This window comes from Spermophilus citellus (assembly GCF_964194105.1).
Source record: "Spermophilus citellus genome assembly, chromosome: 10".
In the NCBI taxonomy this organism is placed as follows: domain Eukaryota; kingdom Metazoa; phylum Chordata; class Mammalia; order Rodentia; family Sciuridae; genus Spermophilus; species Spermophilus citellus.
In genome coordinates this window covers 69,609,886-69,632,244 of record NC_138197.1, presented here as the reverse complement: position 1 = coordinate 69,632,244, position 22,359 = coordinate 69,609,886, and the positions used below count along the sequence as shown (strand labels likewise).

At 50.7% G+C, this 22,359-nt stretch overlaps 1 protein-coding gene across 1 annotated transcript in view; it reads left to right on the top strand.

Moving 5' to 3' along the window:
* Window positions 1–21,616, top strand: part of FAIM2 (Fas apoptotic inhibitory molecule 2) — a 29,763-nt gene extending 8,147 nt beyond the window's left edge. The window contains exons 6-12 of the mRNA XM_081310330.1: window positions 4,531–4,581; window positions 4,867–4,906; window positions 5,375–5,412; window positions 5,944–6,031; window positions 6,252–6,347; window positions 7,957–8,010; window positions 20,249–21,616. Of these exons, the coding sequence (XP_081166456.1) occupies window positions 4,531–4,581; window positions 4,867–4,906; window positions 5,375–5,412; window positions 5,944–6,031; window positions 6,252–6,347; window positions 7,957–8,010; window positions 20,249–20,398 (517 nt within the window). The 3' untranslated portion in view covers window positions 20,399–21,616. The remainder of the gene's footprint in view (window positions 1–4,530; window positions 4,582–4,866; window positions 4,907–5,374; window positions 5,413–5,943; window positions 6,032–6,251; window positions 6,348–7,956; window positions 8,011–20,248) is intronic.
* The last annotated feature ends 743 nt before the right edge of the window (window positions 21,617–22,359 follow it).

Genomic DNA, 22,359 nt, shown 5'->3' with positions numbered 1-22,359 from the left:
ATGGGGCCCTAGGGGTCAAAGCTGTGATCACCCGACTAAGGAAGTTGCACACTGTGGCTGTCCCAGGGCGGTTCCTGGATAGGGATCTGGTGGGGATGATGTTAACCCAAAGCCCCCTGGACCACCTTGAGCCCAGAGCAGTCTCAGAGTTGGACCTAGAGTTGGCACAAACCGGCCAGAGACTGGCAGTAAAGAGACTCTTCCTGGCCTCGGGCTTCTTGAAGAAGCTGGGCAACCTCTTTAAAGTTGTGGGTCCAGGGGAAGAGATTTTCATACTTAAAGCCTGTCCTAGGTCACAGGAGAAGAGGCCCTGTCTGCAGAGCAAGCAGGGAGGCATGTGTCTTTGGAGAGGAGAGGCATTATTTGGTAAAGCTAATGAGGCCCCAGGGACTGCCACCCCAGCCAGCCCACACAGCAGGTTGGCATGGATCCCAACACATAGTCACCACTGCCTAGTAGCCTCAGCCCCCCTGAGAACTTGGGAATGGAGTCCTTAGGTCCCTGGGCCTTCTGTGAGAGGGTCTCCAGGACCCCATGCCCTGAGCACCTGGCAAGAGGACAGCCTCAGGAAGTGGGGCAGAGTCCACACCATGGTGTGTGTGTGTGTGTGTGTGTGTGTGTGTGTGTGTGTGTGGAGAATGGGGATCAGGGGAAGAGAGGTCAGGAGAATCTGGCCTCTGAGTGATGAGATTTGGAGTCCCTCCTCCTCACCATCTTCAGGCCTGGAGGGGAGTGGTACGGATAGAAAGAAATCAGAAGTGGGCATGGGCTATGTGCTTTTCATGGGGTGTCACAAAGCATGAAAGGTACTTAGGAGTTTCAACTGTCCTTTCCTCCAGAAAGCCCACCTGGGGTTCTGCCCTGCCCCTTCCTCACCCTCAACCCTTCCAATCCTGTGCCTGAGTCTGTTTCCTGATTCCAGAGGGTCTCACTTCCTCCAACACACCAAATGCTTTGAGGGCTCCATCACTGTCTCTTCCTTTTAGAGGAGAGTAATATCAGTGGGAACAAAACAGCTCTTTTTCTGTGCATGAGTACATATAATTTTCATTCATCCTTCCAGTAAGACTATCAGGTGGGTACTATTATTATCCCCATCCTACAGATGAGAAAATTGGAGTGGAGAGATCATTGCTTCCCAAGCAGCACAGCCAGGATAGAATCCCACACTTACCCTTTCTGCTGTGCTGCCTACAACACTGGATTCTAGAGCAGGACAAGTCGGGAGGGGCACTAGGTTTGGCTGGCCTTCCTCTGAGCCTCACTCCCTGTCGTTGAAACTCTGTAAACAGACTATCCCAGGCCCTGGGGCTCAGGCTCTGAAGTACAAATCAGCTGTTCTCTCTGCCTTCTCTAACTCATTCTCTGCCCCCTGGGACTCCAGCCTTGGCTTTCTCAAGGTCCCAGGTTCCCCTTCGTGGGTTCTCGCCTTATTGTCTGATTGCTCCCACTGAGCCATGGTGTCTGCAGCACAGCTGAGAAGGAAGACTTGAGGCTAGAGCTGGGGTGGAGGTGGGCCGTCCTGTCTGTCTGTCTATCCATCAGCCAGCTTCTAATTGCAATAATAGCAACTCCAGTGGAGGAGGAGTTCGAACTCTGCGCCAAACCCTGTACTGAGTGCTTCACCTGCATTCTCTCTTCTGGCTTCCCAGCAGCCTCCTGTTTTACGAAGGAGGGAACTGGGACTTAGCCATCAAGTAGCTCATCCAAGATACAGTGGTAGTGGCACATGAATGCCGAGTTGGACTCCAGAGCCGCACCATAGTCCTGGTCTCGGGTCCCTCTGCCCTTCCTTCTGACGTCTTGTCATGAGGGTTGAGGAGTAGGGATCAGAGAGAAAAGGAGACTGGACCCTTGCCCTCAGGGAGCTTCTAGTCTGGCCAGGAGCAGGACTTACCAAGGACACACGTAGACAAGGGTACTATTATCATTGTTGAGGTGACTGGCTAATGACTCAAGTGAGAGCAAAAGAGAGCAGAGGCCGGAATGTTTCTCAACTGGGGCAGGATGGGTGCTGCTGTCCCACATGGGCAGGGTGTTCAGCAGGTCTGGCACCTGGCACCAACTACCAGCAGAACCCCCCCACCAATTGCTGTGACCATAGCTGCACATTATTCAACATCCACTAAAGAATAGAAAAGGGTCAAGATGGAGGGATCTTGTTCACCAAATTCAATATGGCTTATCTTGACCCCTGCATTGCCTGTTTTTTATTTTTGCATTGCATTCAGAAATACTTAAAGAGCTCCTATCAGGTGCAAGGCCCTGGGTTAGATGGTGGGAGTGCAAAATGAATAAGTTGCAGGCTGGCCCCTGGATGCTCCATCTGCTTGGGGAGTCTGATGAGCTGTCCCATGAGGTGTGGGGGTACAGGCTTCAGCTGAGGTACACCCATGAGGCACAGAGGAAACCCCTCTGGAGGAGGAAGCCTCAGGTGTCCTTGCCAGTACTTTACAGCAGGAACAGTGTGGTGAGCACGTTTCCAGCGTGCAGAGCAGGTTGTGAGGAAGAGGGTGGAGTAGAGGGCCGAGTGAGGTGAGAGCAGGGCTGGAGAGGTGGGCGGGGAGGACCATATCCTTATTGCCAGGCCTTCGGGAATTTTATAGAGAGAAGTCACATGATCGGGTCTGTCAGTAGCTTGGAAGGTGGAAGCCAAGGCGGGAGGCAGGAGGACCAGACGGACTGCCATATAGATCAGGCCAGAGAGCGAAGAGAAAGAGGTGGCCCAACCTCAAAGGGTGGTGGTGGGGATGGAGGGAAGAGCGCAGATTTGAGAGCTACCAGAGTAGGAGGATAAACAGATCCAGGTGATTAATTGGGAGGGGCAGAGTGAGAGTCAAGGATGATGCCAGAGGCCTCTGGGTAGATGGCTTGGCGGGTACATGGTGTCCTCTGTAGCAGGGATACAGGAGAAGGAACAGAGAGGATAGAGAGATCAGCTCTACCCTGTTGAGTCTGACACATTTCTGAAAAACTACGTCTGCCTAATTGGTAGCTGGATGTTTCACACTGGAGTTGAGAAAGAAAATGTACTTCTGAAATATGGGGGTGCAAGTCCTGTAGGTTAGGAAGCCCACCTAGGGAGAGTATGAAGGGAGCAGAGTCTGTGTTAAAGGAATCAAGCACATTCAGAGACTCCCTGAAGGAGACTGAGAAGGAGTGGCCAGTGAGGGAGGAGGGAACCCAAAAGTGTGTCATTGTAGAACCAGAGAAACAATAGGAGTGATCAGACATAAGAGGTTAGGTAAGGACAGACAAGTGTCTTGGACTCAACAAGGTCACCCTGATGTAGCACAGCCATCTCTCATTAAGTAGGGTTGAGATGGGGCTTGCTGAGTTGGGGACACGAGAAGAGAATGAGTGGAAACCCCTTTTTTTTAGAAGCTGGGCTATGAGGCAGTTGGAATGGCTGTAACTAGAGATGGGAAGACAGGAGATAAAGATGGAGACTACCTGAGAAGGTTTATGTGGAAGGAGAGGTGCCAGCAGGAAGATTAAAGTGAGGGAGACCGGGCCTTTGAGGGGGTGGACCCCAGAGGCCAAGCCAGGGGAGATTGGCCTGGGATGGGAGGAGACACAGGAGGACCCATAGCGTGAGGTTGGCAGGTGGCAGGCAGGAAGCCAAGGGAGCCCCACCTTATTATCTTAGATCTTTCTGGAACACAACAGGTAGACTATGCTGGAGAGTGAGGCAGTCTGGGAGGTTTGGGAAGGAGGAGGAAGTCTGGAATTGCTGCTGTGGAGGGTGGGTGAGAAACTGAGGAAAGGATGGAGAAGGGACGGCAATGCCGAGCTGAAGCCTCGTGGGAGGTGGAGACCGTGCACTGGTGGTGGCACTAACCCCATTCTTGGGTCCTCATCTCCCTGCTCCTGGACTGGCCTTTGCCTTCACTGTTCCCCGCCAAAATGCTGAGCTCACAGCCTGGTAGGGCAGAGCAACAATAAAGTAACTGACAAGATCGTTACAGGCCATGATGGGCTGAAAGAAGCAGTGTGGGATGGTGGATGTAAGTGATCTCCCTGGAGCCAGAGTCTGGGCTCCAATCCTGCTTCTGCAAGAGGGTATGTGTGACAGTCAAGTCACCTGACCTCACTGTGCCTCAGCTTTAAAGTGAAGAACACATCTCAAAAGAAAAGATGCAAGGATCACATCAGTTAATATTTGTAAAGCTGTTTAAAAACTCTGCCTACCACATCAAAAATACTGCACATGAACTTTTAAAGTAACAAGGTGATATCTGGATGGTTCCTTTAGGTTGGCGGGTCAGGAGCAGCTGTCCCATGGCACCCAAGATTCAAAATTATTAGAAGCGGGTTTATCCTATCCTCCTTCCTCTCCTCTGGAATTAGACCTAGAACCTGCCCATTGCCAGGTTCTAGGACGACTGTGGCCTTCTCTCTGCTCCCTGCCCCCACCCCAACATCCTGCCTCACATTTTGTGGGCAGGGGTAGCCAAGTGAATGAGCTAGGAGACTAGGAAGAGCTTCAAGAGGGACTGGCTGACTTAGCCATCCGTCTGTCTCTTACAGTGCTGTGTTCTTTGCTACCTACCTGACCCTGGCTTGCTGTTCTGGACCCAGGTATGTTAATGGCTTGAGGATCAACTTGTTGAAATATGAGCAGAACTTTGATAGTCTGGACCCAGCCCTGCCCACCATCAGTGTACTGTGCACCCCTGAGAGGGTCCCAACCCTCTCTGGGCCTCTGTCAAGTAGCCTGCCCCTCTCTCCTTCACTTGGCACCTCTAATGTGTGGGGAAAGTTGATAGACAAGTGGCATATGAAGGGGTAGCTGAAGGAAGAGGTTTCAAGGAGTGGGGGGAGGGTAGCAGAGACCCCGTCCCCAACCTATGGCTTGCTTTACAGGAGGCACTTTCCCTGGAACCTGATTCTGCTGACCATCTTTGTAAGTTCTTGGGATGAACTGGGGTCAGATGCTGAGTGGAGATGAAGGAAAGGAAGCATGGGCTTTGAGGGCCAGGGAGTCTGGGTTGGGGACATCCAGTGTGAGGACCCTGGGGACATGAATGTTTTCACTCCATCTCTTCCACCAGAACATTCTACCTTCTCTTTCCAAGTGGGCCTAGCCTTCCCCTCTATGTCCACTGTCGCCTTATTGTGCTTTTGTCCTTAAGAGGTTCCTAAGGGGTGTCCTAGAGCTATGGATAATGAAGAAGAGAGGGCTCTTACTGGGGGAAGACAGGCTGCCTAAGAGAGAAAGGGACAGCTGGCCTGGGAGACACTGTATAGCTGGATTAGTCCTGTGTACTTGTCGAGGGGCATATGCACAGGGTAGAGGCCTGAGCTGGACCTTGAAGGTGCTTGGGCCCCCCAAATCTGAGTACTCTAACATTTCTTCTGCCTCTCTTTTCAGACCCTGTCCATGGCCTACCTCACTGGGATGTTGTCCAGGTAAAGGAGTCAGATGGTAGGAGAGGAGGGCCAGGCCTGAAGCCAGGGACTGGCCACACTTGAGGGGAGCTATCTTCAAAACACATCCTTCCTGGAAGCACTCAGGTGGGGGAGGGAGCTCAGGCCCGGATCCCTCTTCTCAGGCACCCCCTGGCCAGTGGTTCCAGGACCTGACCAGTTTGGTGGGGCAGAGGTGGGGGACCGTGGGGAACAAGGGGGCTTCTCTCAAGCTGTGATATAAAAGACCTCAGACTCATGTTCCTGAATTTACTTGTAAATTACCTCCAGGAATCTACAGAAACTCCTCTCATTCCTACTATCTCCTATTTAAGATCTTTCTAACATGATGAGTCTAAGCACAAGGGCCCAGGGGAGAGGCTGGAAAGCTGAGAGAGGGAGGGTCCTGGGAAAGGGAACAGGATTGGGGCCAGAGGTCATAAGATCAGGTCCTGGTGGAAGAGGGTGGCCTTCCTGGAGGGTTGGGGGAGAGTAGAGCCCTCTCGGGAGCTGACCCAGGTCCTCGGTCCTCAGTTACTACAACACCACATCTGTGCTGCTGTGCCTGGGCATCACGGCGCTGGTCTGCCTCTCAGTCACCATCTTCAGTTTCCAGACCAAGGTCAGCAGGCAGGGGAAGGCACATGGGGCAGGGCTCCAAGCGGAGCCAGGCTGGGAGAGGTAAAGGGGTGAGTTGGGGCTGGGGAGACCTGGGGGAAGGAGGGCAATGCTGGTTTCTAGGGGTGAGTTCAAGACCTCAGACTTCACCCTCTGGTCAGCGCACGGCCTGAGTGGCGCTCCGTGCTGCCCAGCCACGGTGCTGACAGCCCTCCTCTTTGCAGTTTGACTTCACCTCCTGTCAGGGTGTTCTCTTCGTGCTGCTCATGACCCTCTTCTTCAGTGGACTCATCCTAGCCATCCTTCTACCCTTCCAATATGTGAGTCTCCAGGCAGCAGTCCTTGGGGAGGCCAGGGAGGGACCTATGCTGGGGTGCTTTTCCCTCCTGGGATCCCTCCTGAGATTCCCTTCTGTGTCCCAGAGCCAAAGCCCCACAGCCTGCCATCCTGTCCAGCCCCTGCTGGCACCTGCTCAGGGCATGTTGGCAGTGTAAGCGAGCAAACAAGGAGGCTTTTCTTGACAGGCCCGGGCACCTGCCCAGCCCCATGACCTGCATCCGGCTTCACCTTTTCCATCCTCCACTGTAGGGTGGAGGGGAGGGTGAGGGGAGAGTGTGGAACAGGGGAGGACTCACTGGGGCTCCTTGGGACCCACCAGGCCTTCTGGGAGATCAACCAAGTCCAAAGAGGCAGAATTTTCCTGGCCCAGCCAGTGATAGATAGGGCAGGGGTCCCAGAACAGACCTCACCCCACATAGCATCCACTGGCTAGAGGTCAATTTTTAGCTCTTGTAGGGATTTCCAGTCTGCCCTGGGCATTGCCAACTAGACCCCACAGATTGGAGGCATCAGAGAGGAGGCCTTGAATTTTGAATCCTAGAAACCCAAGAGAGGAGGCAGTTTGGGTGCTGATGGGGACTCATTGCTCAGACCCCAGCCACATTTGGTACCATGTGGAAGTGGACAAAGACTTGAACTCAGGGTTCCTGGTCCTGCATTGCCCCTTGTCTGCCAGGGCTGGTGGGGTATTATTCCTCACTGCCCCCTTCCCGACCTCCATCCTGCCCAGCCCCAGCCTCGGGCATTTGGCTCCCATTCCCCAACCTCAAGATCGATTCTGGCATTTCCTTGGCTCTTCTCAGGATCCTGTTGACAAAGGGAGGAGCCGGAGCTGGCCTGGGGGCCTTCTATGTATCTAGGATCGAGAGGGAGGTGACAGGAAGGGGCCCCAGAACTTCAAAGAACCTTTTATTGACCCAGGTCTGGCTGATGGGATGCCTTTGTTTCCAGGAATCTTCTGGAAATTTCCCCCAGTAGGCCCCACAGAGAGCAGAGGCCAGTGTGGCACCTCCTGTGTGAATGATTTCCACATACAGATGGGTGTCCCTGAGACCTGGGAGAGAAGAGACAGACGGGGGCTGTTCTGGCCTCTGCAGGCAATGTCATGCACAGCTGGCAGTCTCCAGAGTCCCCACACACGCTGAGTTCAAGTCTCTGTCCCCTTCCACCTGAGTTCCTTACCCCCAAAGCAGAGTCAGGGAGCTCCCTGACAGAGGGACATACAAACTCCATATTGGACAGAAATGACAGGAAGGAGCAGCCTCAAGCCAGACCCAGGCTTGGAGGATGACGGGGCCCCAGCAGGATGACTTGTCCTTGTCCAGCCTGAGCCTGGGGCTGTGTGTTGAGGGAAGAAGTACCAGGTTGATTGGGAGCTCCCTGCCAGCTCTTCCATGTTTATCTTAGGGTCCCCACCCCCACCCATCAGAGCACTCAGAGAATCAAGGCCCCCCTCAGTCCTGGGGCTTCTTAGGGAGCACCAGGGAAGGCTACCCTACATCCTCCATTCTCTGGACTTAGCCCTCCTCCTGGCCCCTGTGCCTGCTGCTGCTCTGGCCATCCCTGAGCCATACTTCCTCTGCTCCACAGGTGCCCTGGCTGCATGCTGTCTATGCAGTGCTAGGAGCAGGCGTGTTTACGTTGGTGAGTTGGGCCCCGCTCCCTTGGGGCCACCTTTTCCACTTCGTGATTATCTCCCCAGACCCCTCTGCCACCCCTGACTTTCTCCCAGAACGCTTTTGGAATGCCTGTGGGTGGGACTAGCTCAGTGCTGCATGCTGGGAATTCTATCTGGTGTCCAAGACAGACCAGCTGACAGGGGAGGGAGGCTGGAAGATGGTAACCGTAGGATGGAAGCCGTAGAGAGAGGCAGATCTGGGAGAAGTTGCTCCTCCCTTCTAGAGAGTGCCAGCATTGCTTGTGGAGGTGGGAGTGTGGACTAAGTTAGTGTTGTTCCCCTAGGGATAATCTGGGAGCTAGAAAGATTCCAAGTATCCTGTGAAAGGGACACTGTCTGAATGAGCTTATTCTTTACAGTTCTCGCCAAACTGGGAGTGTTGAGGATGATGATGGTGGCTATGGTAATAATAATAGCTAGTGTTTATTGAGCACTTGCTTCCCCACAGCAAGCTTTCCATGTGTGCTAAATTCTTATCATAAGTCTATAATTTTACTGTTATTAAGATAAGGAAACCAAAGCCCAGAGATGTCAAAGAACATGCCCAAGGTTGTACAGCATCCTAGGACGTGGTAGGGCCAATCTGGGAACCTAGACTGTCTGGCTCCAGAGTTCTGCTCAGGGTCAAAACTAGGTGGGGAGTACCTGGAAGCAGATGCCCAGGAAACAAAAGATGACCAGGGACAGACACCTGCCCAGAGCAGCGCAATGCAGACCTTTTGCATAGGTGGGCTTCAAGCTGAATGAATGTGATAGTGCCCCAGGATCCAAATGGGCAAGCTCATGTGGGTGACATCTTCTTGGGAAGGCATCCAAGATAAACATCCACTGCCAATAAAAGTGGTGACCAGACTCCCCTCTCCCTCACTGGCATATTCAGCTCAACACAAGGGCCAGAGTTCCCAGCTTAGTCACAGGCTCTCGGGGCTCATGGGTGACAGGATCTCCACCACAGCTGGAGGAAGCACTGCCTTCCACATCTGAAGCCCTGGATGTTAAGGGGCTGTTATAGTCTCACTGCCAGTAAGGGAACATCTGGAACCGGATGTCCTGCATATACCCTAAAGGACACCTACCTATGGACACCCTCAAAGAGGGAAAGCTTCTTTTGACTTGGGGTTGGGGAGAGAATGAGTCCTCTCCATCAATCCCCAACCCCTTCTCTCTCAACACAGGGAGAAGGATGTGGGTCAGAACTGTGAGCAGATGTTAGAGAGGTTAGATGAAGATGAAGCCAGGAATTGGGATGTGGAGGTTCATGCATTCATCCTTTCTGTAGGTCTTTATTGAGCATCTACCATGTGTGGGGTGCTGGGCTGCATGCCTGGACACTAGTCAACAGGAAGAGCACGGTGTGTGGCACATAGTAGCACTAGATGAAGATTGTAGAATAAACCAGTGACCTCCAGTCTTTAAATTTGATGGCTGGAAGAACTTGGAACTCCACGCCCTCCTCTTCAGATGAGCAAACTAAATTTCAGTAATTAGTCCAAGGTCTTCTGGCAAGATAATGGTAAATCAATTAAGTGTGGCCTTGGTCAAGATTAGGCTGCCAGTTTTTCCCAGTCTACCTGGAATGTTCCTGGGCTCAGCACTTAAAGTCCCACTTCTTAAGAGAACCACCAAATCCTGAGCAAACTGGGATACCTGGTCATCCTAAAGACACCGCTTCTCCTGACTCTTGGGCCAGTGCCCTGCACTCCAGGTCATACCTTCTAAAGAAGAGGATGGGGTGGGGAACTGAGCTGGAAGGAAAGGAGGAGGACTGCATTTGGGAGAGCAAGCCTGAGCAGTAGTGTCTGGGGCTTCAGAGGATAGCATTTGCCAGGGACAGAAGAAAGGTCAAGCCAGGGAAAGTGGGGTTGGTGGAATTGGAGGGAGGGTGAGTGTCCATGGAGGGTCAGGGCATTGCTTGCTTGAGGAGGTTCAGTCACAGTGAGTTCGGAGCTAGGCAGGGAAGCCTCCCTGCACACCCAGGTAGGACTGGGTGAATGGTAAGCCCTTAAATCTTCTTAATAATCCCTTGTGTTATTAGAATAATAAAAATAATCCCAGTAATCTGTTCTACTCCTTATATTCTGCAAGACACTTTCACACCTATTAACTCATTGGATTGCCACCACAGTCCAGGGAGGGAGGAATCACTGATGTTATTGTAAGAATTGCCTTCCACATCAGAAGCCCTGTGGGTTATGGGGTTAGCACAGTCCCATGGCTGGTAAGGGACAAATCTGGGAGCAGGACCCAGATGTCCTGTGCCCAGCCTGGTAGTCATTCTCAAAGAGGACAGCTTCTATTGGCTTGGAGCTGGGGAGGAACTAGGAAGGGCTCTCCAGCTATTTTTCCTCTCTCTCATTGATACGGTCAGTATTGCCCTCTCTACAGAATTGTTCCCATCAGCATGATGGGCTATAATTTCTCCCATCTGAAGAAAAAACTCACATAACACTCTTGGCTCACATCTCCCTAAAGATCCTGCCCCATTCTTCTCCCTGTATATAGCAAAACTCTTTAGAAGGAAATTACACTCACTACTCTGAATCCTCTCCTCCTTCTCTCCCTCCTCTCTTCCCAATTCATGCCCTTAACCCTATGTGTGTGTGTGTGTACACGCCAACTAGGGATTGAATCCAGGACCTTATGCATGCTAAGTACGTGCTCTTCCACTGAGCTATGCTCTCAGCCCTTAACCCTCTTTAAAATGCTCTCATTCAGCAGGGTGCAGTGGCACATGCCTACAATCCCAGTGGCTCAGGAGGCTGAGGCAGGAGGATTGTGAGTTCAAAGCCAGCCTCTGCAACTTAGTGAGGTCCTAAAGCAACTCAGTGAGACTCTGTCTCTAAATAAAATTATAAAAAGGGGCTAGGGAATGACTCAGTGGTTAAGCACCCCTGGATTCAATCCCCAGTACAAAAAAAAAAAAAATGCTTTCATTCATATCACCAATGGCTTTCATGTTGCCAAATTTAGCTTTCAAGTTTCAGTGTTCCTATTGCCTGTCACTTAACACCATTTGATGCAGTCATTCATTCCCTTCCCTGGAAACATCATCTTTCCTTGGGAGTGTCCAGGCCAGGATCCTGCCCTGTTCCTTTTTTTCCTCCACCCCACCCTGGTTCCCTGACTCTTCTCTCTTGCCTCCCTCTCTAGGAGTCTTAGGTGCTTTAAATGCCATCTTTTATGCTGATGACAGTATATTTACATCTCCAGCCTGGATCTTTCTCTTGAATTCCAGATTAGAAAATCCAATTGCCTAGTTAGTGTCTCCATTTGAAATCTGACAGACATGTCTAACTCAGCATGTGCAAAACTGACCTACTGCTCTTTCCCTGGGTGCCTCCTTCTCCCACAGCCTTCCCCTTCTTCATGTTGCTCAGGACAGATGCCCTGGTGACAGCCTCAAGTGTTCACCTTTCCTTATACCTTGCATGGGCCCAGCCCCAAATCCCCTGGCTCTACTTTCTTTCCAAAACCTGACCATTTCTGTCCACCTTCATGGTTCTCCCTGATGCTAGTCACCATCATCTGCTTCTGAGCTTGTTGCAGTGGCCTCCTGCAGGCTACCCTGCTGGGCCCAGAGGCTGTGCACCAACACAGCAGTGAGCTAGACCAAGTCAGTCCTCTCCTTGACATCCCGAAGTTCTTCCTACAGGCCATCTCTGACCTCCCCCAGCCCACACTGCTACTGCCACCTTGCTGGCTGCCTGAGTACGACAGGTTCACCACGCCCAGCCCCCCCCCCCCCAGCCCCCCGCACCTGTGGCTTCCCTGTCCCCTTGTGTCTTCTCAACATTATTTTTCCGGTTAACTTCTTTTACAACGCTGAGTGCCTGAGCGCTCCTGTGTCGCTCCCTCCCACCCCCAAATTTAATTCTCTGTTTAGCACATATCTTCTTCAGACACACTATATTATTTTCTGTCGTTCATTGTTTTTGGTTTTTGTTTTTCTCTTCTAGCACAAATTAGTTCCTTGAGAGCAGGGGTTTTGTCTGGTTTGTTTATTGCTGTAGCCCCAGCACCTAGCACAGTGCCTAACACACAGCAGGCACCCATGAATGTTTCTGGGCTGAATGGATGCCTGAGAGGTGTGGCCAGGGTAGGGCTGGGTCCATGAGGTGCTAAGATGGCACGAGTTGCACAGTTGAATTAGGCATGGCCTCAGCACTCGCTGGTGAATCATGGGGGAGGAGAAGGAACTGCGGTGTCCAATTACCCGTTAATGTCTTATTTGATTAATACACCAGAGGAGCTTTGTTAGGATCATCCTACAGGTTGCATAAACCTGGCGGAGAGCACATGGGTGGATGCATCTGGTCAAAAGAGGGAAGACAGGGTCCCTGGGTCCCAGGATGCAGAAGAAAGCTGAGGTGAGGAGCCTCCAGGCTCATTCTACTCTCCTCTTCTTAGTTTCAAGTAGACAGGGACCCTCAGAGTTCACTCCACAGAACTAACTAAAATCCCCAAGCCTTTGCATTAACCTCAACTCAGAAGCACACACTGTGTGCTTGAAGCCTTGTGCTGATCCTGCTTCCAGCATCACTGTATCCTGTGGGATCTGTGGTCTTCTGGCTCCAATCCAGTGCCTGGTGTCCACCTGCCTTTACTATCATCCCCAAACTTAGCCTTTAGGGGGTGGATCTTCAGCACAATGGAGGGTTCTCTTAGCCCTGCAGCTAGATGAGAATTGCAGAAAGCGCTCAGTGTATCCTTGCCCTGTTTGCTGCCTCATCAAGGATATGCAAAAAAAGGATGAAGAGAAGTGTCAGAGGAGGCTGCAGATCCCCAGTGGGATGTTTCTTCCTGCTTCCCACCAGCCTGGACTTTAAAGGGGCTGGGAGAATCCAGTGATTTTTCTCTCCTAGAAACCTCAGTCTTTGCCCTGAGACATTCTGCCATTTTTGAGGGCAGGGTCAATCAGCTGAATTGTGTTGCAATTCAGGGGGTGGAGAGTCGAGGCTTCTTAGGGCTCTGGTTCAGCCTTGAGGAACAGGCCTCTCTTAGGTTCACCCACATCCATCCTTGGTACATGGTCAGGAAACCTTGAGTTTTCAGCAACTCCCACCCAGCCCCACTACTGGATGCCAGTACTCAAATGCCAGAAGTGGGTGAGTCAGCTGAAAGGCACTGGCCTCAGAGTGACTGCATTCTCCTCTCACCTCCTGGTGCCCTCTTCTTGAATGCTGCTTTTTTTTTTTTTTTTTTTTTTTGTAGAAACTCATGGCTGGTCTGGGACAATGGGACAGTATTGAGGGGCCTGAGTAGGAATTGAGAGGAATGGGGTCAAGGGCCTGATCAGCTGATTTCTAGCAACAGTGGGCTAATCTTCCAGGTCACATGACTCTGAAGGTTACTCCATCTTAGAGTTGTACCTTTTGCGGGGGGAAGCTAAGACCACTGAGCTACCTAAATCAGGAAGCCAAGTCTGAGAGACCTAGGGAAGAAGCTAGGCATAGGTATTTAGAAATCAAGTGATGGGCCCATTTGGATAGAACTCTCCCTCCGGACCAACCTAGTCAGTTTGAGAACTATGGGAGCCACTGAGAGTTGATTAAAAAAAATCCCAGTCACCATGCTTCAGGGAGAAACCAAGTGAATCAGTCAGAGGCTGGGAAACCAGAGACCAGATAGGAAACCAGATAGGAAACAGTGTCCCAGAGTCAGGGTAGCAGAGAGTATATGTATGGTCACAAGAAGATGCTTTGACGTCTGATAGAAGGCCAAAGCCAGTGTTAGGAAGATGCTTTGTAGAGGTGGTAGGCCTCTAGCACTGTGTGTAGACTCCTCACCCTGAGGTTAAAGCACAGCCATCTCTCCTCGGCCCAGAGAGAAAAGGTACACACACACACACACACACACACACAGTGTAAACAGCCACACTGGATGAAAGCCCAACTTTCCTATCAGCCTAGCATCTCTCTGTCCATTTCAAAGATGTGAAAAAGGAGTCCTAGAGAGATTCTCCAGACCAGAGAATCCTTCTCAATCCCTGTAACCTATAATGTGAGGCTTTTGGCAGTTATTTTCATCCAGTCCCAATAGAGAATCTGTATTCCCCACCCATGATCTGCTTAGGCCCGGCCCACAGCTTCTGGAAGATTTAAGAAAAACACTCCCATCTCCCGGGCCCTGGCCCTACCCCACCAGTGAGCTGTGATGTGCACCCGACCTCCTATGCAATTGGAACAACACTGCAGAAGTAATGATCACTGCACAAGTTCAAGGCCACAGAATAATCTTAGGCGTATCTCTTTCACTCAGAATTTAGAGGCTCCTTTGCCTCCAGGGTTTACATACGCCTAAAACATCAGTGAGAGCCACCCACCCTCATCACAGAAAGGAAATAGCACTGTGGCCTTACTGAGGCCTCACCTACATCACGGGGAGGTTGAGTGGATTCCTCAGGGGTGGGGGCTGGACTGACCTGGGTGCTGCATCCCCCTCCCAGGCCTCACCTCAGTCTCACCTTCTGATGGCTAATCCTCAGAACCAACGCCCTGCTCAAACCTGGATGGTCAGGACAGCCTGCTAGGGAGGAGGAAGTGAAAGAACTCCCCTCATCTCCAAGGATACAGGCTTGAGGGAGGGATGAGGCCCTGCGGGCAGCAGGCAGATAGCATCCAGGATGCAATCCTCCAGGGCAGAGCCAGAAGCAGTGCCATAGGTGGTGCCAGGGGGCTTGTGGAGTATCGGGAAGCTCTGCAGCTGGCCAAGGCACCCCCACCAAACTGTGTTCAAGGCCTCATTCATCCTTACCACTGTGTGACCTTGAACAAGTTTACTTGTTTTGTCTGTGCTTCAGTTTCATCATCTGTGAATGGGGATGATAATAGTATCCATTCCCTAGGAGGTTGTGATTTTTATGAGAACTGATATATATGAAGCACATGGGCAGTGCATGGCATACCATCAGTGATCAATGACTCTTACTTGTTCGGGGGAGTGAGTTGCCTAAAGTCAGAGCCAGGATTTGAACCCAGTTCTGCATGTTTCTCCAGCCTGTGTTCTTAACTATATCGTACCCATACCCCTTATGTGGCCACATAGGCTCTTTCATACACATTTGTACACTATACCATTTTCATCCTGGGCCAGGCTTTTGGGATCAAGTGCCTGCCAGACCTTGCCACTTCGGTGGTCTGCCTGAGGGTGCAAATGCTGTGTCAGGTCAACCAAGGAGAGAGAAGTACCTTCTATTGGCATCAAACAAAAAATGGAACCCAGGGCCTGGGGTTGTGATTCAGTAGTAGAGAATGGTTTGCTTAGCATGTGAGACACTGGGTTTGATTCTCAGCACTACATAAAAATAAATAAACAAAAAGGTTCGTTGACAACTAAAAAAATATTTTTTAAAAAAAATGGAACCCAGACTCCCACTCAGTAACCTCTCCTCACTCCCCTGCTTCCTCACACTGTCCTAAAGCCCAGACTGGGGCACCAGGACTTAAGGATGGTAGTGTCTTCTCTTAATATTACCCAGCTGGGCATTGTGGAACATGTCTGTAATCCCAGTGACTTGGAAGGCTGATGCAGAAGGAACACAAGTTCTAGGCCAGCCTGGGCAACTTAGAGGGACCCCATTTCAAAACACAAAGGGGAGGGGAGAGTGAGGCTTCATGGTACAGCCCTTGCCAAGTATGTTCAAAGTCATTGGTTCAATCCCCAGTACTGGAAACGGAAAAGAATCCTCAAGACCCAAGCCAACCCTCTAGTTGAAAACATGGGGGCAGGGTGGGCCCAGTATTCTGCATTGTCCATGAAGCCTGTGTTCTGGCCATGAACTCAGTTTGCTTCTCTTCCCAACTCTTCATTTTTTCTACATGCGCACACACACACACACACACACACACACACACACACACACACACACCATGCTTGCTTCTCTTGGGCTTCAGGGTCAGAAGACAGCTATTCTCTTGGCTGCATGAAGTGAGCTAGTCACTTACACTCTGTGCTTGAGTCTCCTCAGCCAATGCCAAAAAATGTCATGAAACACTTGGCACAGGGGTTTGTGATGAACATTGAACAATGGAGTTCATAAGCTCCTCCTTTTATTATTTTGTTGGGGGGGGTGGTTACCAAGGATTGAACTCAGGGGCACTCGACCACTGAGCCACATCCCAGCTCTATTTTGTATTCTATTTAGAGACAGGGTCTCACTGAGTTGTTTAGTGCCTCACCATTGCCGAGGCTGGCTTTGAACTCGTGCTCCTCCCTCAGGCTCCCAAGCTGCTGGGATTACAGGCTTGTGCCCCTGTACCTGGCTCCTCCTTTTATTTTTAGTTTCTAGTTTCATAATTATAAATACATCTTTTAAGATATTTTTAATCTTAAATATGGATAAAAGAAATGTCATTTTGACAGCATCTATCATTCCTTTCCCCTGGTGGTAACCACTGTGGGCAGTTGTCTCTCCTTCCAAACCTTTCTATGTAGATCATTTCTATATAGGTTCTTATGATGTGCATAGTTTTGTGAGATCATATAATATAGATTTTTTAAAATGGGGAAAAAATCAACTTGCATTTTTCTCATAGTAGTATATATCAGAGTTGTTTCCACCTCAGTACTCGTGCCAGTTTATTTAACTGTCCCCTGTTGATAGTTTGGGTTGTTGCCAGTGAATCACTGTTAGAACAAACACTGAGAGAGTGGCCTGGGGTGCGCCGCTCTGTGCACCATGCTGGCATTTCCGTAGGACGGATGCGGTCCACATGTTCCCTTTTTTGCTGACTCAACACACTGCAACCCCAGATCTTTGTATTCAGTGCCTGTCTCTTGGTGGCTCCGAGCAGGCCTTTTTATAGAGTGGTGCTCCTGGAATACCTCGGCCTCAGCTCTGAGGCTGTATTCCAGGTCAGGCCAGATGTGTGACCAGGGGGCTCTGAGCAGGTGCAGCCCTGGACGGTGGGGGAACCAGGGAAGTCTACCTTGGCCCTTCTGCTCCCTGTGTGGTCCTCTCTGTGTCTCCCTGCAGGCTCGCTCTTCCCCCAGCCCCACCAGAATAGAAAGTAGGTGATGTGGTTCCAGTGCTAGATAAGTGACTTGCCAACAGCAAGTCACTTGTCTTTCTGAGACTCCTTGCCTTATATATAAGGTAGTGACAATGCCTACCTTCCAGGGAAAATTGAGGGAGTAAGATATGATAGAGTATTAGCCCAGATGAGGACTATTCCTATTAATAGCATCCTAGCACCACTTGCCCCCTATGCCTCTTGCCTCATATCATGTAGTCCTTCTAAAAGTCTCATGTACAGTAGGGTCCTAACTCAGGCACCTGCTCTCCTTCTAGGTGTTTGTTAGCAGTCAACTCAGTTGTTAGTTCTCAACTAAAATTTTAGCTGCCAGCTAAGATGTTAACCAAAACCAAGATACCTGCTCTCAACTAAGACACTAGTTAACAGTGTCTTATATCACCCAGGAAGATACCAGCGGACTACGTTTCCCTCTAATGAATGTATACGCATAACAAAATCTCTGATCATGTCTTTTCCCCCATTAAACTGTCAGTTCTATCAGGGAAACTTCACCAGAACAAAATAGGTGCTCAGTAAATATTGTTGAGGATAAATGGGTGACAAGCCTTCAGTTGACTCACACGGATGAGGTTGTGGTGATGGGTGGTACCAGCAGAGGGTTGAAATTTGGGGCAGGCCATAGCAGATAGCACCAAGTAGATAAGCATCCATGGCCTCTGGCCAATGGCAGGGGCAGAAATGCTTCCATTCTTCTCTCCAAGAGAAAAACCAGTTGGCTGCAGAGACCTCCTTGGGTGGGTGCTCCTTGGAGGAGCCAGCCCCAGGCCTGATCAGGTCCAAGCCTTCTAGGTTGAGAGATTCAATTTCATTAGCTCACCCAGGGGTGACCAGGCTCTGGGAAGTCAACCAAGCAAGCTCCTGATTGATAAGGCAGATCAACAATTTATTAACTTATGCTGGCAACTGTGACTGCTAAACAGCCTGTAGCATTTGAGTTGGTCCCTCTGCTTGTTTGTTCTCTACAGAAGGAAAATTTAATTGGGAACCCAAATCAAATTCCACAGAGTGGAATAAGGTAAAATGAAGCTAAAGAGTAATCATAGTTGATAGCACTCTGTACTGTAATATACAGTGTCCCCTTGTCTCGTTACTGTCCCATTTTGTGGATGAGGACACTGAGGTCATACGAAGGCATTTCCACTGCAATTCCACAGTTGTGGGTGCTCTTCCCTCAATGCTGGGGGGCTCAGGAACCTGATGTACCCATGCAGGCTCCCTTCCATCCTGGCTGTGGTTCCCCATTTTCCTTCTGTTAACGCCACACGTCTTCCCCTAAGAACATTTCTGCCTCCCTGATGAGATGCAGAGCCACCTGGGTCTCATCAGCGGTGTCTACCTGTCCTCAAGAGGGCACCTCTCCTTATGCAGATAATAACAATAAAACCCGGGTCATAGCTATGGTTCATTGAGTGCTGTGTACAGGGGCCTTACATGCTCATCTTCCTCTCACGACAACCTCATGAGACAAGTTACTCTCATCTCCCTTTCACAGCTGGGGAATCAAGCTGATTGGGTATATTGCCCGGGTCCCCCAGCTAGTGAGTAGCAGGCTGACATTGGAGACTGAGCTCACAATTACCCTTACCACCTCACCTTCAAGTGTGTGACTCTGTGTCTCACATGCTAGAGTGCTCCCTGGCACCTGTGCACTGGGGACATCAGCATGGCTTCTCCCAGGATTCCATAGGGCTGTATCTAAAGCAACTCCAAGAAATCAGTCCTGGGAAGTCTAGGAACCTGGCTAGGGTGAAGGAAAGTGCCTCCAGAGCAAAGTTCAAGCTTCAAGGGCAGGCTCCAGCCCTTTTGTCCTCTTTCCCTACCCATATTGCTCCTGCCACATGGAGTTCCTCACAGGGTGCCTCAGGTCCTCAAGGCTACTCTGGGTCTTCTCAGTCTAGCAAACTTCTATTCATCCTTCAAACCCTAGGCAAAATGTCACCGCATCTTCCTCCTCCCCAATCAGGAGCTCTGATTATAGCATATACCAGATGTTCTTGTAGTTATCTGTATCCCCCTCTAAGCTGTGAGCTTCTCAAAGGCAAGCATAGCTTTGTGTCCCTTATTGTCTTTTCAGCTCTCCACAAGTCTCTGGCATGCAACTGTGTCTGTGAATAGTTTTTGTATAATGAATGACTTTCAGAGGGCTGTAGGAACACCAGTCTTCCATACACAAGTGATGGAAGAGCTGGGCACAGCCCAGTTAACAAGAATGTGAATGGATTTAAAGAATTCCAATCCCATGTGGACCAGTGCTTCTTATCCTTGGGACAATGCTGGACTTTTTTGGCCTTTCTTCCCAGAAAGGTGCACTGTGCTTACCAAATTCTATATCCTGTTACTGGGGAGTCCTACTGTGTAGGCTTGGACCCCAAGGATAGGTATGGAGGAGGAGAGGGAGTTGCTGGGAGCAGTGGCAAGGCCTGATAGGGGCAGCAGTGATAGAGAGGCACTGTCCCTTAGGAATCTGTTCAGTGTCCATGGGAGAGCATGTTTCCTGGGAGGAAATGCAGTAACCCTGGGTGCTACCAGTGCACAGCAGAGAAGAATGGTTAAGCCTAGGGGATCTGGAGCCTGCCTGTCTGGGTTCAAATCCTGGGCTTGCCACTTCCCAGATGGGTAAACTTGGACAAATTAACATCTCCGGCCTCGGTTTCCTCTAGGATGCTAAGTCCTACTGGAAGGGGATGTTAGTAGAAATAAATGGGCTATTGTGTGCAAATAACTTAAGAATGCTCAGTCTCTGCTTTTATTGCCAGAAGCATGAAGATCAGGCTCAGCTGGAAGGACCCCTCCTTCCCTAACTCCCTGCCACACCCACATAGGTCTTGTAAACCTTCTTAGTTACACTCATGGCATAGGCCCTTACTTCCTACTGGACACAGAGCTCTTCAAGGTCGGGAATACCGTCTGTCTTGCTCTCTGCTGTACTCCTGTGTCTGGAACATAGTTGTTGCTTGGTAAATAGGTATTGAATAGAATTAGGGGTGGAAGGTGTTGGAAAAGCAAGAGATTCTGTTCTGTCACAGGAGAGTCACTACACATCCAAACAGCAGTTGAAGGTAAAAAAAAAAAAAAAATCAGGGTGGCCTGAGTGTGGTAGCTAGGATGTCTTAGTGTCACATTGACTGGACCTCTGACCTCTCTCTCTCTCTCTCTCCTCCTTCCCCAGTTCCTGGCATTTGACACCCAGTTGCTGATGGGTAACCGACGCCACTCGCTGAGCCCAGAAGAGTATATTTTTGGAGCCCTCAACATTTACCTAGATATTATCTATATCTTCACCTTTTTCCTGCAGCTTTTTGGCACCAACCGGGAATGAAAAGCTCTCTCCACTCCCACCTTCCTCCAGAGAATGCCCTTCCCTGTCCTTTGACCCTCTCTGTGTTCCTGCAAAACCAGACATAAAACCTTGCTGCAGCCAGCCTGTGGCCAGCCGCTCCCTCCCTCAGCCAGCCCTCACCTGACCCTCTGCAGCTTGTACATATGCCATCCTTTGGGGCCTGAGGAACTAAGACCACATCATCCCCCGTGCTACCCTCCACCCTCCCCCGTTACATCTTCCAAACTGGAACAGTCGAGGATGAAGGCCTCTTTGGGTTTGAGAACCCAAGGGACAAGTGGGAGGAGCTCAGCAAAATCTCAGAGGCGGGAAGGAGACCCTAAGAAGCCTGACTGAGACTTGTATCCCTACCAGGATTCCTCCTAGGGCTGTCACAACCAGGTGACTCTGAGGGATACTGTTCTGTGTCCAGTCAACCTGCTGTTCTCTCTCTTACAGGTCAAGCATTGACACCTTATAAGCAAATGGGTGGGGAGCACCAAGGGAGATGAAAGGAAGGTGTCTCAGGCTGCCCATCTCTCAACTCCAGGACCAGTGGCTTGTTCTGAGAATGGGCCCCAGGGCTGAGGGCAATGGAAAAGGGTTAGGAAGCCCAAGGCCTCTGATATTTGCCTTGGTTTGTCCTCTTGGGAGTCCTGTGGAGCAAGAGATAGGGGTAGGAGGGCCTACTCCTGAGGGCCTGTCCTGGATTCCCAGGGAGGTAGGGGCAGAAAAGCCAACTGGGGAGACCGAACTGTGCAGCACGGGCAATCCATCTGACCTGGGTCCACTTGGGAGGTGTTAGGGTTATAATTCTAAGACCCACATCTTCTCACTGTCTTCTCTCCCCGCTTGCCCAGGACTGCTCCCACAGGCCTGAGAAGAGTGAGGTATGCTGGGGCCTTTCTGACTGGAGGTTCTGGAGAGCAGGCAGTTCTAGTTAATGGGTCAGCTCCATGTGGAGGGATCCTGCTCTGCCCCCAGCCCTAACCTGAGGCGATGCCCAAGTCCCTTCTGCACCTCTTATTTCCTACCTTATCTGCTGTTACTTTCTGCCTTATCCCCAGCCAGGCCACCTGAGGCCTTAGAAGTTGGCAGGCCCATATCCCTTCCCCCAGCTTCTCTGGCCACTCACTCAGCCCAGAGTCCCTGAACTCCTACCCCTCCCTATCTCCACATCTCTCCAATTTGGAAGCTGTCCAGCTGATGCTAACAGCCAGGACCAATAGCTCCAGCTGGTCCATGTGATGAGGCCAAAGTTTCTTATCAACCTCCAGGTGGCTGGGATCTCAGGCAGGGTGTGCGTCAACCACCTGGCCCCTGGCTGGGTACCTGCTAGGGAGAGCAACAAGGGGCCACACCTGGGGCAGTGTGCAGCCAACATGTGCCCAGGGCCAACTCAGAGCTAGTGGAAAGTTACTGGGTGGAGGTAAAGAGACTCTGAGTAGATATCAGGACCCTCCCTTGGCCTCTCTGTCTCCTGGGTTCTCTCCTCTTCTTCCTATTCTGGAGACCCCGTTAGCGCCTGGAAGAGGTGACTAAGTGTGTTGTCTATCCATTCCCAACCCCACCCCTCTCTGCCCTTCCTACTTCTAGCTTTCAAGAAATATAATAGAAGCATTTGAAGTTTTATTCCATCTTGGATATTTGAGAAAAGAATGAACCAAGAACCAGCAGGTAGTGTGTGTGAGGTAAAGGCAATCAGGGCAGGGGAAGGGGGTGCCCACTGTGTGCTGGTCTAAATTAAACCATTGCAGGAGTCCTACAAAGGCAGTCCTCTGCACGTCCCTACTGCAGAGGGCAAAGCCAAGATGATCAGAAAGGCTTGATAATGAGTCTAAGGTCACACAGCTAGCAGTGGTGAATCTGAAATTCAAATCCATGGCTGCCTCGCTCAAAAGGCATCAGTCTTTCCTTCCAGCTTGAGTGGGGAGGGGCTGGAATGAGACTGCATGAGAGCC